Raw genomic sequence first — 14,131 nt, forward strand, 5'->3', positions numbered from 1 at the left:
AAGGAAGGAAGGAAGGAAGGAAGGAAGGAAGGAAGGAAGGAAGGAAGGAAGGAAGGAAAAAGCAGTCATTTACTTTGCTCGTATACTGTTAAGAAGCTACAATTTATGTCTATTAACAATGGAGAGCCAGAATTTTTTATTAATATGAAACCATGACAGCTACACAGCAGTCTTGAAACTAACTTAGAATTCTAAGCACACAGAGGTACAAAACTAAATGCCTTACTACTGAGAGACATTAACAACTATCAACTCTACCACATGCTGTAATCTAATGCCCTCTATGGACTAGAAGTCAGCACTTCAACAATGGTGAACGCAATACTCAAAAATGAAAAAGGACTGGAAATCTAGAAAATTAATAACATTCAAAATGACAAAAAAAAGACTGAGCATTTCAAAGTCTCTTAACATCATAGCAATTTCAATATGTGAATATTAAAATCCAGAGAAACTAAAAACGTTTCTCTTGCACCAGGAGGCTAGATCAGAATACAATGGAAATAAAAGCAACTCTGCAAGAATCCAGACAATCATAAATAAATCAGAACTAAAAGTAAAAATAAAACGAGTAGAAAAAAAATACCCAAAGTATTTCTAAACTTATTTTAAGTCATTAGGCCTTTTACTTTAAGGAAAACACATTAAGGAAATAAGTAAGGAATCTTCAGAGTCATTTCATAATGCTTATTGCATAATTCAAGCATTTAATTCTGTACAAAATGTCAAAATTCAAAATAGTTTATAAATTTGTTTTTAAAATAATTGGCAAGTGTGAAATTTTGTGACCAATCACCTTTATTCAGTATGGTTAATTATCAAATATTTCATAGGAATTACCATTACAACACTAGATGGCGCCAACACCCAACTCTTCATTTGATTGCCTACCAGACCATGCGGAAGCTAGCAAAAGCTATCTCAATCATCCAACAGTTGCCTGGAACCAGGCCAGATCAGAATATGATGGGAATAAAAATAACTCTTCGATAATCCAGATAATTATAAATAAATCTGAACTAAAGAATAAAATGACAAGTAGTTTAAAAAAAGAAACAGGCTTTCCTTTGTGAAAAGTAAAACTGTCCACTGACATGTAGCATAAAAATATTGAGAAACAGAAGACTTGCATCCTGCACATAAAAATAGAGTATCAAAATTGAAAAATAAACAAAGGTTGAACAAGCAATTCATAAAAACTAAAGCATAAATGACCAATAAATGTTTGAAATCCTATCTCTTAGTAATACACAGTGAATTAATAAAAAGGAATACAAACAAGAAAGGAAGTACTCAAGAAAAAAATCCTATTTTCAGTACAATTCTATACAACAGAGACCCTCAAGACTCCATAAGAAGGTTCATAATCTGATAAACATTTTCTACAAAATTGTTAGGATTCAAAGTTAGCATTTAAAAAAAAAAAGACACCAGTAGACTGTCTATATACCATCAAAGGAAGAAACCACGTGGAACCAAGATCAGTGAAGAACATTTAATCCCAGCACTCAGGATGTAGAGGTGGGAAGAATTCAACTCAAGGTCAATCTGGTTTACATAGGGAGGGTTCCAGGTTCTACATCAGGGCTGCATAGAGAGACCCTGTTTCAAATTTTAAAACCCTTGGAGTAAACCTAACAGAAAAAGTTAAAAAAAAATCTACCATGAAAACCTTTAAGACATTAAAGAATGAAACTAAAGTAAAGGGGCTTGAGAGATGGCTCAATTACAGAGCTGTTTCCAGAATATAGAACATGATAGCTCACAACCATCTTTAACTCCAGTTCCAGGAGATTCAATACACTCTGACCTCCCTGGCACCAGACACTCATATGATGCATACATACGGGCAATACAGGCAAACAAAACTCATTTGCATAAAATAAATCTCAAGAAACCCAAGTAGTTGGGCACACCTGTGGAGGATTTTCTTGATCATTTGATATGGGAAATACCCACATTAAACCTGGATTATTGATGGTGGAAGAAGATTCACCCTTAAATCTGGGCCAGCTAGCATAAAAGGACATGAAAGAGGGAAGCTTTTCCTTTTTGCTTACTTATCCTCAGTCTCCCTGGCAAGTTCATCTATCCCTTTACTAAAGCAGTCCTCTGCTGGTGAGTCCTCTACTCTATGAGATTCCAATATAGACTCAAGACGAGCAGCTCTGAAGGACTTATCCAGGACTCCTGCTCAAGACTGAGATGGCTAAGACTTTCAGTCTTATAACCAGATCCTTGGCCTTTCTTGGAGATAGCCATTGTTGGACTACTTGGCCTTTCTTGGAGATAGCCATTGTTGGACTACTTGGACCACAGCCTGTAAGCCACTCTAACAGAGTGTGTGTGTGTGTGTGTGTGTGTGTGTGTGTGTGTGTGTGTGTGTCTGTCTGTCTGTCTGCCAGCCAGTTATGTTACATGAAAACAAAGTTTTGCCGGGCAGTGGTGGCACACACCTTTAATCCCAGCACTTAGGAGGCAGAGACAGGCGGATTTCTGAGTTCGAGGCCAGCCTGGTCTACAGAGTGAGTTCCAGGACAGCCAGGGCTACACAGAGAAACCCTGTCTTGAAAAAAAAAAAAAAAAGAAAACAAAGTTTTTTGTCTCCCCCACTCTCAAAGAAAATACAGTATATAGTACTTCAAACAGCCATGCCAAAGCAATTTTAAGTACCTGCTTTTAATAGATGCTTATTGTAACTAAGGAAATTATCAAGCAGAAAAATCTAATCTAACTCCATCCCTTTTACAGAAAATAAAGCCAACATCTAGATAGATTGTGAGAAAGTCTAGAACTTAGGTCATCCAAATTATACAAACACTTCCTGTGAATTTTATGGAATATACACATTTGTTGTTTTTTTGTTTGTTTTCTCCAAGACAGGGTTTCTCTGTGTAGCCTTGGCTGTCCTCCAATTCACAATGTAGACCAGTCTAGCCTCAAACTCAAAGAATCTGCCGTTTCTGCCTTGTAAGTGCTAGGATTAAAGGCTTACACATTTATTACATGCAAATTATGGTCTATTCCTCCAGTGAGAATGGACGTAACAGCTAATGCTAAGTTTAAAAACTACTGAACAAGCTGGGCAGTGGTGGTGTAACCCGGCACTCAGGAGTTGGAGGAACATGGATTTCTGAACAAGTTCCAGGACAGCCAGTGCTACAGAGAGAAACTGTCTCAAAAAAACAAAAAGACATGGGAATGCTAATTACCTTGATCACTGCATTTTATCAAATTATCACATCGTACCCTAAATATATCTACAATTTTTTCAGTTAAAAACAATTTTATCATCCAAAATGGATTTTATCATCTAAAAATGGAGCCAGAAAGATGGCTCAAGATAAAGCACCTTCCACACAAGCATAAGAACCAGTTTGCATCTTAGAACCACAAGAGCCAGGTGGGCACAGTGAGTGGCCTGTGATCCCAGCACATGGGAAGCAGAGACAGGGTCCCTAGAACAGACAGGCTAGCCAGCCGTGAGATCTGCTTCAATACAAGGGAGAAAGTGGTTGCAGATGTTTCCCAACATCAACTTCAAGGACACACGCATACTCTGTCTCTCTCTTCACATACATTCAGAAAGGGAAAAGGTTGAGCTGAAGAGCGTCATAAATGATTTTCTTGACGATATTGTTTCCTTAAAGATCAGCACCAACCCATTCTTCAGCATTTTGATTTAGTCTTCAAAAGCACTGCTGCTCTTTAATCCTTTTAGTTCCAAACTAGGGACTACAGATCCTAGGTTTACCAAAATCAGAGTTGAGCTGTGGGAGGCAGCATGAAGACAGAAGATGATTTCACAGGCATTTCAATACTGCCCATATATATGCCTGCCTCTCCTGAGCCTTTACCTCACCGTGTTAGCATGCTGCTGTGCTTCGCTGGCAGGTCCATAATTGCCCCTAAGGCACGCTAACATGCTGAAACCTACTGATCGTGAGCCATCTCTTCTAATCCTTCATTTTTTTTTAAAGCATTCCTTCTTTCACCTCCCTTTCATTAAAACCCAGCTCTTGCTGGGCGGTGGTGGCGCACACCATTAATTCCAGCACTTAGGAGGCAGAGGCAGGCGGATTTCTGAGTTCCAGGACAGCCAGGGCTACAGAGAAACCCTGTCTCAAAAAACCAAAATCAGCTCTTCTTTGACATTGCTTTCCCTGTGGTACTTCTAAAATCAAGGCTGTTTACTCTCCCATACTTTGCACAACTGGAGACAGGGCGTGTCAAGTACTCTCTGATATAATGCGGCTTCCAGATCCAGACTATCATTTCAGAAGCTGGCCACTCTTATCTTTTCTTGCTGCTTTTGTCTATTCTCCCTACCAGTTACCCAAATGTCTTTTGCCAAAGACTCTGGTCCCTTTGTTTGTTTGTATGCCTTAGGGGAGGGGGTGGATGTGCGCTCACTTCAGTATATCATATAGACACCAGGGTTGTTTATTTACTGAGACAGGATCGCCCAACCCTGAGCTTGCTGTCGAAGGTAGTCTAGCTAGCAAGCCTGTCCAGGGGTTCCACTTTCTGCCTTCAGTGTGCTGTACCTGCAAGCTTTTATGTAGGTACTGGGGATCAGAACTCTAGCCACATGCTTTTATCAAGTGATGTATCCACTGACCCAGTCCCTTGTCCCTTACCATAATCTCTACCTGAAGTCCATATCCATTCCTTTGCTAATTTTTTTTTTCTTGTTCCCAAACTGTTATCAGAATTTAGTCTGTATGAGTCCTGGTTCCACACACTTACATCAGGCCCTTCCCTCACTTTTTGATCCTTAACTCTTAATGTGTTAACCATTTATCTTCACATTCTGATTTTCCCTTGTTCCTATCTGTGGCTTTAAATTTTAGTTCCAAGTTTATGGCAAATTATACATATATTAGCCAGACAAGGTGTTCAAAGTTTCTTAGATATGGTATTAATAATTTCTGTCTTAATACTACATATTTACATTAAATTTATCTTCTCCCAAACCCTTTTTTCTCATGCTACGAACTCACACACACAACAGGAACCCAGAATCTTGGCACTGTCTTTGACTTCTCTCCATATCCTCCAGGAAATCTCCATGCTTGATTCACTATCTGAATATTCAGAATCGCCTCTTGTATAGAATAATTTCTATACTCATCTAATCTAGCTGTCTCTAATATGTAAGTAAATACAATATAATTGCCACTAGAAAACACAGCTAACGGAGTGACAAGTTGAAAAAAAAAGCATGCGCCAGGCAGCAGTGGTGGTGCATGCCTTTAATCCCAGCACTTGGGAGGCAGAGGCAGGTGGATTTCTGAGTTCGAGGCCAGCCTGGTCTACAAAGTGAGTTCCAGGACAGCTAGGGCTACACAGAGAAATTCTGTCTCGGAAAAACCAAAAAAAAAAAGAAGCATGCAAAACAATAGTAAGTGTTGAGTCAAAAGTATAAATGAGGGCTGGTGAGATGGCTCAGCGGTTAAGAACACTGGTGGCTCTTCCAGAGGACCTGAGTTCAATTCCCAACAACCACATAGTGGCTCAAGATCATCTGATGCCCTCTTCTGGCATGTAGGTGTACATGCAGACAGAGCACTTCACACTTAAATAGATAAATTAAAAGTATAAATGTATAATCTGAGCTTTTCATAAATTGATAACGTTTCAATAATTACTTTCCTGAAAAAAATTTACACTTTGTATGTCTAGCCTCATACTTCTCTAATGTATTTATAAATACCAGAAGCAAACTACAGACATGGTCATCTTTCACAAATTTGGCATGAAACCATATCTAAGATAAAAATAAACACATGAAAATATTGTTTGCTGGGCAGTAGTGGCACACACCTTTAATCTCAGCACTTGGGAGGCAGAGGCAGGTGGATTTTTGAGTTCGAGGCCAGCTTGGTCTACAGAGTGAGTTCCAGGACAGCCAGAACTACACAGAGAAACCCTGTCTCAAAAAACAAAAAACAAAAAAAAGAAAGTGTGAATATATATATATATATATATATATATATATATATATATATATAGTTTTAATATCCCTTGTTTGTCATGGTATCAGAAAACACCGAAGAAAAAGCATGTATCATGGCAGATACTCTTACTAATTTTTTTTCCTGATGCAATGTTAACTATGGAAAACCCTCCAGCAAAGAGGAGTGTTGAGTAGAAGTGGGGTAGGAAGAAGACACAGCAGAAAACTTTTGTACTCTTGGTTTTTGCAACAAATTCACAATAATCCTCTTTGGGCTCCTGACTGCAGTTGGGACTATATTGTACTACCATACCTGGTTAGAACAACAACTTTTTCTTAATCCTTGTCTGTTTTAGATTTTTATGATTTTTTGTGTATGAATGTTTCACATGCATGTGTGTGAATGTGTCTGGTGCCCATAGAGGTCGAAGAGGACATCAGATCCCTTAGAACGGGAGGGATAGCTGGTTGTGAGAAACCACATGTGTGCTGGGGAAGGGAGCTTAAGTCTTGTAGAGAGCAAAAGAACATCAAGTGCTCTTAACTACTGAGCCATCATCTTTCCAGCCCCACAGAACTAAAACTGAAGACTCTCTTCAATATGATACATTAGACCCTATAAATGTTATGTCATAAAATGTTATCTATATTCCACAGTAAACCAACAAGTTGGTGAGACAGTGCATAGATTATTACCTGAAGTTTTACTCAGCTCTGCTGACAATACAGCAGTCAGGGATCTGTCCTCTTTCTCTGTATCAGAAGGAAGTTTTTTCTCTGCTTCTTTCATAAGTACTTTGGGTTTAACTATGTTGCCTGTTTCTGTTTGAGGTTCCAAAGCAGAAACATTTGGAGGCAATATGGACACCTTTGATACACTGGGCCTATTTTTGGAGAATTCATCTGAGACATGTACTTCATCTTTAGGATATATATTCTTGAAAGAAAGGTCACAGGGCAATTCTGAGCAAGGCAATGAATTGGCCCCACTCTGGACATTAGCAATTTCACTTTTGTTGGATACTTCTAGGTCAGTGTACTCCTTGGCTAATTTAGGAGAGTCATCCTTAGCACTGACAAGTGTGGGAAATTCATCTATTATCTCAATTGGAGAGGAATCTGAAAATGTTTCACTTTCTTTTATTTTGTCTTCCTTAGAAGAAAGTAAGTCATCATTTGAATAAATTCCAGTATTAAACTCTTCCATTTGCAAAGGAATCTTCTCCTTTTTGGTCAATGTTGGAATTTCATTAGATGTAGCATCTTTTGTAATATGTAAATTGGGCTGAAAAGACTCTAAGTATGGCTTTCCTACCTCCTGAGGTGAAGCACTAAGTCTCTCATGTTTGTGTTGTGTTACTGTCTCAGACACTTCAGTAAGACTCTCCTTCGTGAGCATCACAGCCTCCTCTTGTGTTTGTGGGACTTCAGGAATTGAATCATCACTAAATAAGTCAACTGGTTCAGATTCAGGTGAGGAATCCTCCACTAGCTCAGAGTGATCAGGCACTGACTTCTCAAATTTTGCTATTTCTGAATAATTAGAGAAATCTGGACTTGGCTCGGTGGAGAGCTTTGTTTCTTTAATTAAATCACATGCAATGGATATATAAGGAGCTTCTGTTTCCTGAACAGCTGCAGTAAAACTTTCAGGCTCTTTCATTTCTTCCTTCGTTCCCAAAGCTTTTAGTGCTACATTCATGGCTTCATCATATGCTGGGGGATTTTCAGGCTCAAGCTTTATACTAACTGGAGGAGGTGCTTCTAGTGGGGACGCACTGGGCTGCGCTACAGAAGCACCAGCGCTTGGAAGGAGAGAATTTAATGGTGCTTCCATAACAATATCAGGCAAAACTGGTGACGGAGTGGCTTCAGCTTCCTCAAATGATGGGCAAAGCTGTGCTGTGGGATAAAGTGACTCTTGTATAGCTTCTGACGTCTGGACCAAGTCCACTTTTGTTTCATAAGCAATCTTTGTACCTGTGGCTTCATTCAGTTCACTTTCACAAGCTTCCTGAACTAAATCTGGCGTTAGACCTTCAGGCATGTTTGCCACTACTGCCTCAGTCACCTTTGATAAATTATCTGTTGTGACATAATCTGCCTCAGAATCCTGTATTGCTACAAGAAAAGGATTTGACGTTTTGGGGCTAGTCTTCTCTGTTATAATTTGGGCCTTCCTTTCTTCTATTTTTTTTTCATCTGTTTTATTTTCTGAAGTGTGATCTTCTAACAAAGGGAAAATGTTTGCCGCGGTGCTCTCGGTTGCTGAGGTAAAGGAAGCACAGGTGATGTATGCTCTGGAGCCGTCCTTCACAGGTTCTGGGGTACTGGGGGAGGAAGCATCCTCATTTCTGCTTTCACTATCCTTCCCAGGACTTTCTTGCTCTAGGCTATCTTCAAAGCATTTGTTGTCCACGTTACTTTCCATATTAGCTCTAGCAGCCAGCACATCCCTACTTCCCTCATAAGTATCTTTCACTTCCCATGCTTGTTCAAATGGCTTAAAGTCTGCATACTCCTCCCTCACAGGTGCTACCACTGACATTTGCATTGCATTAAAAATGTCCATTGTCTTTTCTGGAGACATAACTCTGTCTTCTTTAACCGCTTTAGTAAGGGTCACAGGTGACTCTTGTGGACTGTAAAGGGCTGCACTACAAACTAAATCCTCTTTGTCTTTACTCCTCACAATGACTTCTTCTTTAGTGTTTTCTACTAATACGGCTGACTCTCCTTTTGGGGAACCATTGAAAGGTGATCCCATTTCTGAGTATTCTAATTCTGAAGACTCTGCTAAATCTCTATTTACAGATGGATTTGTTGCCCTCTCTGGCAGCTCTTTACAAGCTTCATTTAAAGTTTCTTCAATTGTTCCTTCTGTGGATGACACTGCTGATAAGTTACCAAGGTATCCATGTTCTTTAAAAGAAACAGTTGAGAGAGGAGATAGAGAAGGAAGAGAGGCAGCAGTTTCAAGCAGAACAGATGGGAAATCCTCTTGACCAGACGAAACAGTGTTACCTGGCTGCTCCTTCAAATTCATAATCTTTTCTGTGACCATGAATAGAAAGGAAAATTAGAGAATGCCAGTGTTCTCAAGCTAATGCAAGTTTTTTTACAGTTAATAAAAGTGTTTGTAAACACTTACTATTAAATGAAATATGACTAGCATTTAGTTAATAAATACACACAGACTTGGATCATTACTGAAAATATGAACTATTGTCAATTTTAAAGAATACATGGCTACTGTACAACATAGTTAACAAATGTCTATCACACAGCCAAGTGAAGACTCTAAATACTCTCACTACAAAGTAATTAAAAACATCTAAGATGATGGATATGCTAATCAGCTAGACCTGACCATGCAACAATGAATAATATACTGAATCATCGCACTGTACCCTATACAGTTATTAATATAAAGTACCTAAAGAAAAAAAATAGCGTGCAGTTTCAGAGGCAGTTACCTACCATGCAGAGACATAAATCAAATCTGAGAAAACTTCAGGTGTTACTAACTGAAAGAAAGCTACTTTTAAACAGTTGAAAGAGAAAGTAAGATTTGATGAATGAGTACCCAGATGCCTAGGCCAGGCAGGGTACTGGGTTATCAAAGGCCAGAGACTGGCATTCCTTTACTTTACATAAAGGCCTTTAGCTATACAAAGGCAAACTATTCAAAGGAAATGAATGATTATGTAAATATAAACCAAGGGTTCAAGAATTCCTTATGAATTCCAATTATAAATAAAATCCTACCTATGCCTCCTTTGGATGTAACATATAAAATGTAAATTTAGTTTTTCCCCCAGTAAAAATGATATTCTTGGACCAATATTGATTTCTAGTAAATGCAAAGTACTCTACTGAGTTAACATTAGAGTGAGTTAGAATACACAGAGACAAAGGCTAGCAGAAAGAACTTGCCTGCAGAGGAGGGTATCACAGGCTCAGATGCAGCAGGAAGAGCAAAAAGGGTCTCATCTGAAAAACAAACAGAATACGACCTCAGCAGAAATACAAGCAGGCTGGAGAAGTGAAGGCAAGAGATAAGCAAAGGTAAGTTCATAAAAAGTTAACCACATTTTTAGAGAAAAGGCTAAGTAAGGTAGAAAGGAAGTAGGAAATAGTAATTCTCATGTATGACTAAATGTTAGTCATTTTTAAAGAGGCAATATAGCACGTTTATACTGAGTTTTGACAAAAACGGTTTTCCACAAAGTACTATCACTTAATATACTGCATCCAAGTCTTGTCCTATTCTAATCAAGCTTTAAAAGATTAAATATGATAAAATTAATAACTATTTCATGTAATCATTTGTTCCCAGCATATGTTCCATTTAAGAGAACACTTTGTAAGAATTACGTATTTTCTTTTACAGTCTTCTCTTATAGTCCATGGCAGCACTATAAGTACTGAAGGTTAAGTCCTATGTGCCGCTGTCAAATGCCGCCCAAAGTAAAGCCAACCTCCCTCTTATCATTGTTCTTATTAGTTACCTTCTCACTTGTGTTAAATATTTAAAACCCTACAACTTACATTGCTTACCACCCTACTGTGATAATGGTGGTAATAGTTCCCCTTTAAATAAAAATTAAAAACAAAAGAATTCAACAACAAAAACTAGTTTTACAACTAACACGAGGCACTTCTGTAAGTTCCATCTTTCCTACATAAAATACAGCAATGTTTGTGCTCTGGCCACATTCCTAGGTTGAATCTTTAACCTACATTAGATGCTCAGGTACAGCCTTGGGGAGGTGACTAGAGTTAAAATGAGGTCCTGAAAATGAGGCTCTGACCCAATGTGATTACTGCTTTCCAAAGAAGAGATAGCAGAAAGCATGTACAGAGGGCAAGCTACCAAGTAAGAGGTTGTCTCACAGTAAAATCGACCTTGCTGACAAGCTAACTTGAATCTCCTCAATCTCTAGCATTCTGAGAAATGTCTATTGTTTAAGCTACCCATTTTACATTTTGTACTGTCAACTCAAGTAGACAATACACCATATATTACAGTGTTAACACTGTATATGATATCTTTTGTACCTGTAGTTACAAGGTTCAGAAAACTAAAAACCTTCTGTTTTATAGTAGGGAAAGACTCAGCACAGGACTACTTGGAATAATCCAAGGCATAACAGGAAAGAAGGCCCAATAAATTTGGAAAGCCACTTCTACCAGTAAATACAAGCTAAACAAGGCTTATTAAACAGAGTAAAAGAGATGTATATAGCTAACAAAAATATGGACTTGTTTTCCAGTCCCCTTGATAAACTGGGGATAGCTAATTTCATAATGACAAATTGTGACTAAATCCCCACAAGGCACGGTGTCATAGCATCGTTAGATGAGATAAATGGGGAGAAGAAAACTGAAATATGTTTAAGGTCTCCGTAACCCAGGCATGTCAGTGCATGCCTACTATCCCAACCTACTCATGAGACTTGAGAAGGGAGAACCACTTCAGAGCACATGTTCAAGACCAGGTTCAACAGCATGGCTAGACACTGGTCACAAACAAGCATAGTCACAACAGACTAAAAATATTAAAACCTATAACCTCTTATAACCTAAAACAAGAAATAGGTAGGAAAGAACATTCACCCAAACTAGAAAGCCAACAATGCCTCAGGAAATTTTCAACGGTATGTACAACATGTACACATTTTTTAAATGATATGTGACTCTCCTAGTTTCATTTATGCTGATATGATAAAATATACTTTTTTTTGGGGGGGGGCTTTTCAAGACAGGGTTTCTCTGTGTAGCCCTGGCTGTCCCGGAACTCACTCTGTAGACCAGGCTGGCCTCAAACTCAGAAATCCACCTGCCTCTGCCTCCCAAGTGATGGGATTAAAGGCGTACACCGCCACCACCGCCCGGCAATGATAAAATATCCTTACAGAAGGCAACTTGAGGGAGAAGGGATTTATTTTAACTTATAATTCTAGTCTAACCGTAGAGAAATCACAGCAAGAACAGCTAGTCACATCATATCCAGTCAAGAACAAAAAAGAAATCATATGCATGTTTGCATGCACTCAGCTCCATTTCAGGGACCCCTGCCTAGGGAGTGGTACAACCTCCACTGGATTAGGTCCTTCCACGTCAATTAACTAAGACAATCCTGTACAGACACACCCACAGGCCAACTTAATATAGACAGCTCTACACTAAGACTCTCTTCCCAGGTGACTACAGGTCAAGCCAACAAAGATAACCATCACAGTGATAATAGTTTTTAACAAGAAAGGAAGGAAGGGAGGGAGGGAGGGAGGGAGGGAGGGAGGGAGGGAGGGAAGGAAGGAAGGAAGGAAGGAAGGAAGGAAGGAAGGAAGGGAGGGACCTCTCAGCCTTAGCACCTCTTTCTTGAAACTCTTGGGCCATGAGAGCAAAGTGGTGGAGGAAGAGACCACTCAGGCTGAAGCACAGCTCAAGAGAAGATGAAGCAGAGGTCCAAGTAAACTAGCCTGTGCACCCACAAAGCCTGCAGGAGAAGTAAGTAAGAGATGCTGAAACCCAGGACACTGGTAAAGTGGTTGGACTGCCTGCTGCTGTCGGTAGTAAGTCTCAGTGGACCTGGAACATCATCTTGCCCAGATCTCCTGGGAAACTGAGAGTCTTTCTTACAACCGAAACAATCCACTGGCCCTTTGCCCTGGACTTTCGGCATTCTGAACTAGTTCTGTTCTCACTTGTGGCCAAGTGTATCTTGTGTACAATAAATCCTCTTGCTCTCAGATAAAGAATCAAAAAAGAAAAAAAAAGGAAGAAAGAAAAAGAAAAAACAAATTTGGGCTCAAAAGGCAAAACCAATGTATTCGATTAGATGAAGTAATTAAAAAAATTTTTTAACAAAATGGTACCTTCTACAGAATATATTTAGAAGTCATTGATTCAAAAGCTGCTGTTAAGACTAGACACAGGCCAGGCGGTGGTGTCGCACGCCTTTAACCCCAGCACTTGGGAGGCAGAGGCAGGCGGATTCTGAGTTCGAGGCCAGCCTGGTCTACAGAGTGAGTTCCAGGACAGCCAGGGCTACACAGAGAAACCCTGTCTCAAAAAACCAAAAAAAAAAAAAAAAAAAAGACTAGACACAAAATGAACTAATTTAAAATTGTTCCAATTTTTCTCAAGAATCTCTTAAAATGTATCTTATTTATCTAATACCATAATCTTTCCCATAAAAAACTTGGCATTTAGCCAAGCAATCAAGGCATTTTAAGTTGGTATTTCAAATCATTAATTTCAAGAAAACAAAATCCTCATTATATAAATGTGGAATTCGTCCAGGACTAATCACAAAATAAGTTTTGTATTTTTAAGCATGCTTGACAGGAGGGGATGCCTTTTGGGCCTTCAAGCAGTGGTGGACAACAGGTACAAATGAACTCAAATCTCAGGTCTTCTCTGCACACGTGTGGCCCTGGGAAGTGATCTAGCTTCCCTCCTCAGCAGCTCATTCATAACACACATTAGCACCCATCTCAAATTGATGCAGAGGGGAAACAAATGTTAGTCTAAAAATACCGAAGAGTATCGCTTGTTTTGAAGAGCAGCTGCTGTTAGCTTGGTCATTTTTTGTAAAGATCCTCACTTGTACAAATGAATGACTATAATTAGGGAGACTGTGTGAAATAAAAAGATGTAACATTCTGCATTTCTGAGGAAGTTTACATATACACTAATTAAGCTTATAAAAAGGAGAAAATGGCTTCTTCTCTGAGAACTACTCAGAACACCAAGCTTTACTGACTGAAACAGAAGCTAAGCAGTGGTGTTTATGTCTGCAATGCCAGCAGTTAGAACAGGAGCAATCTCTAATCTCAAAGAAATTTTAAAAATTTAAATTGTAAGTCATCAACTTCATTTGCACTACTGTCAGCAAATAACATGTATCATAGTATATCTGATTATACATAAAGACAACTATATTTACATGAAAATGTTATTTTAAAATATGCTAAAGAGGCTGGAGAGATGGGTCAGCGGTTAAGAGCACTGACTGCTCTTCCAGAGGTCCTGAGTTCAATTCCCAGCAACCACATGGAGGCTCACAACCATCTGTAATGGGATCTGATACCCTCTTCTGGTGTGTCTGAAGACAGCTACAGTGTACTCACATACATGAAATAAATAAATCTTAAAAAAAAAAAA

General features: G+C 39.0%; 1 protein-coding gene across 3 annotated transcripts in view; it reads right to left on the reverse strand.

Annotated features, from left to right (window-relative positions):
* Rtn4 (reticulon 4) overlaps positions 1–14,131 on the reverse strand; it is a 56,401-nt gene that overhangs the window by 33,285 nt on the left and 8,985 nt on the right. The window contains exons 2-3 of one of the 3 annotated variants that reach the window (XM_028778230.1): positions 9,896–9,952; positions 6,656–9,013 (exon numbers count right to left, since the gene is read on the reverse strand). The exons of 1 other annotated variant lie outside the window; for it this stretch is intronic. In XM_028778230.1, coding sequence (XP_028634063.1) covers positions 6,656–9,013; positions 9,896–9,952 — 2,415 coding nt within the window. The remainder of the gene's footprint in view (positions 1–6,655; positions 9,014–9,895; positions 9,953–14,131) is intronic. One more of the 3 variants, XM_028778210.1, reaches the window with a different exon arrangement.

This window comes from Grammomys surdaster, unplaced genomic scaffold (assembly GCF_004785775.1).
Source record: "Grammomys surdaster isolate TR1022 unplaced genomic scaffold, NIH_TR_1.0 67, whole genome shotgun sequence".
Taxonomy (NCBI): domain Eukaryota; kingdom Metazoa; phylum Chordata; class Mammalia; order Rodentia; family Muridae; genus Grammomys; species Grammomys surdaster.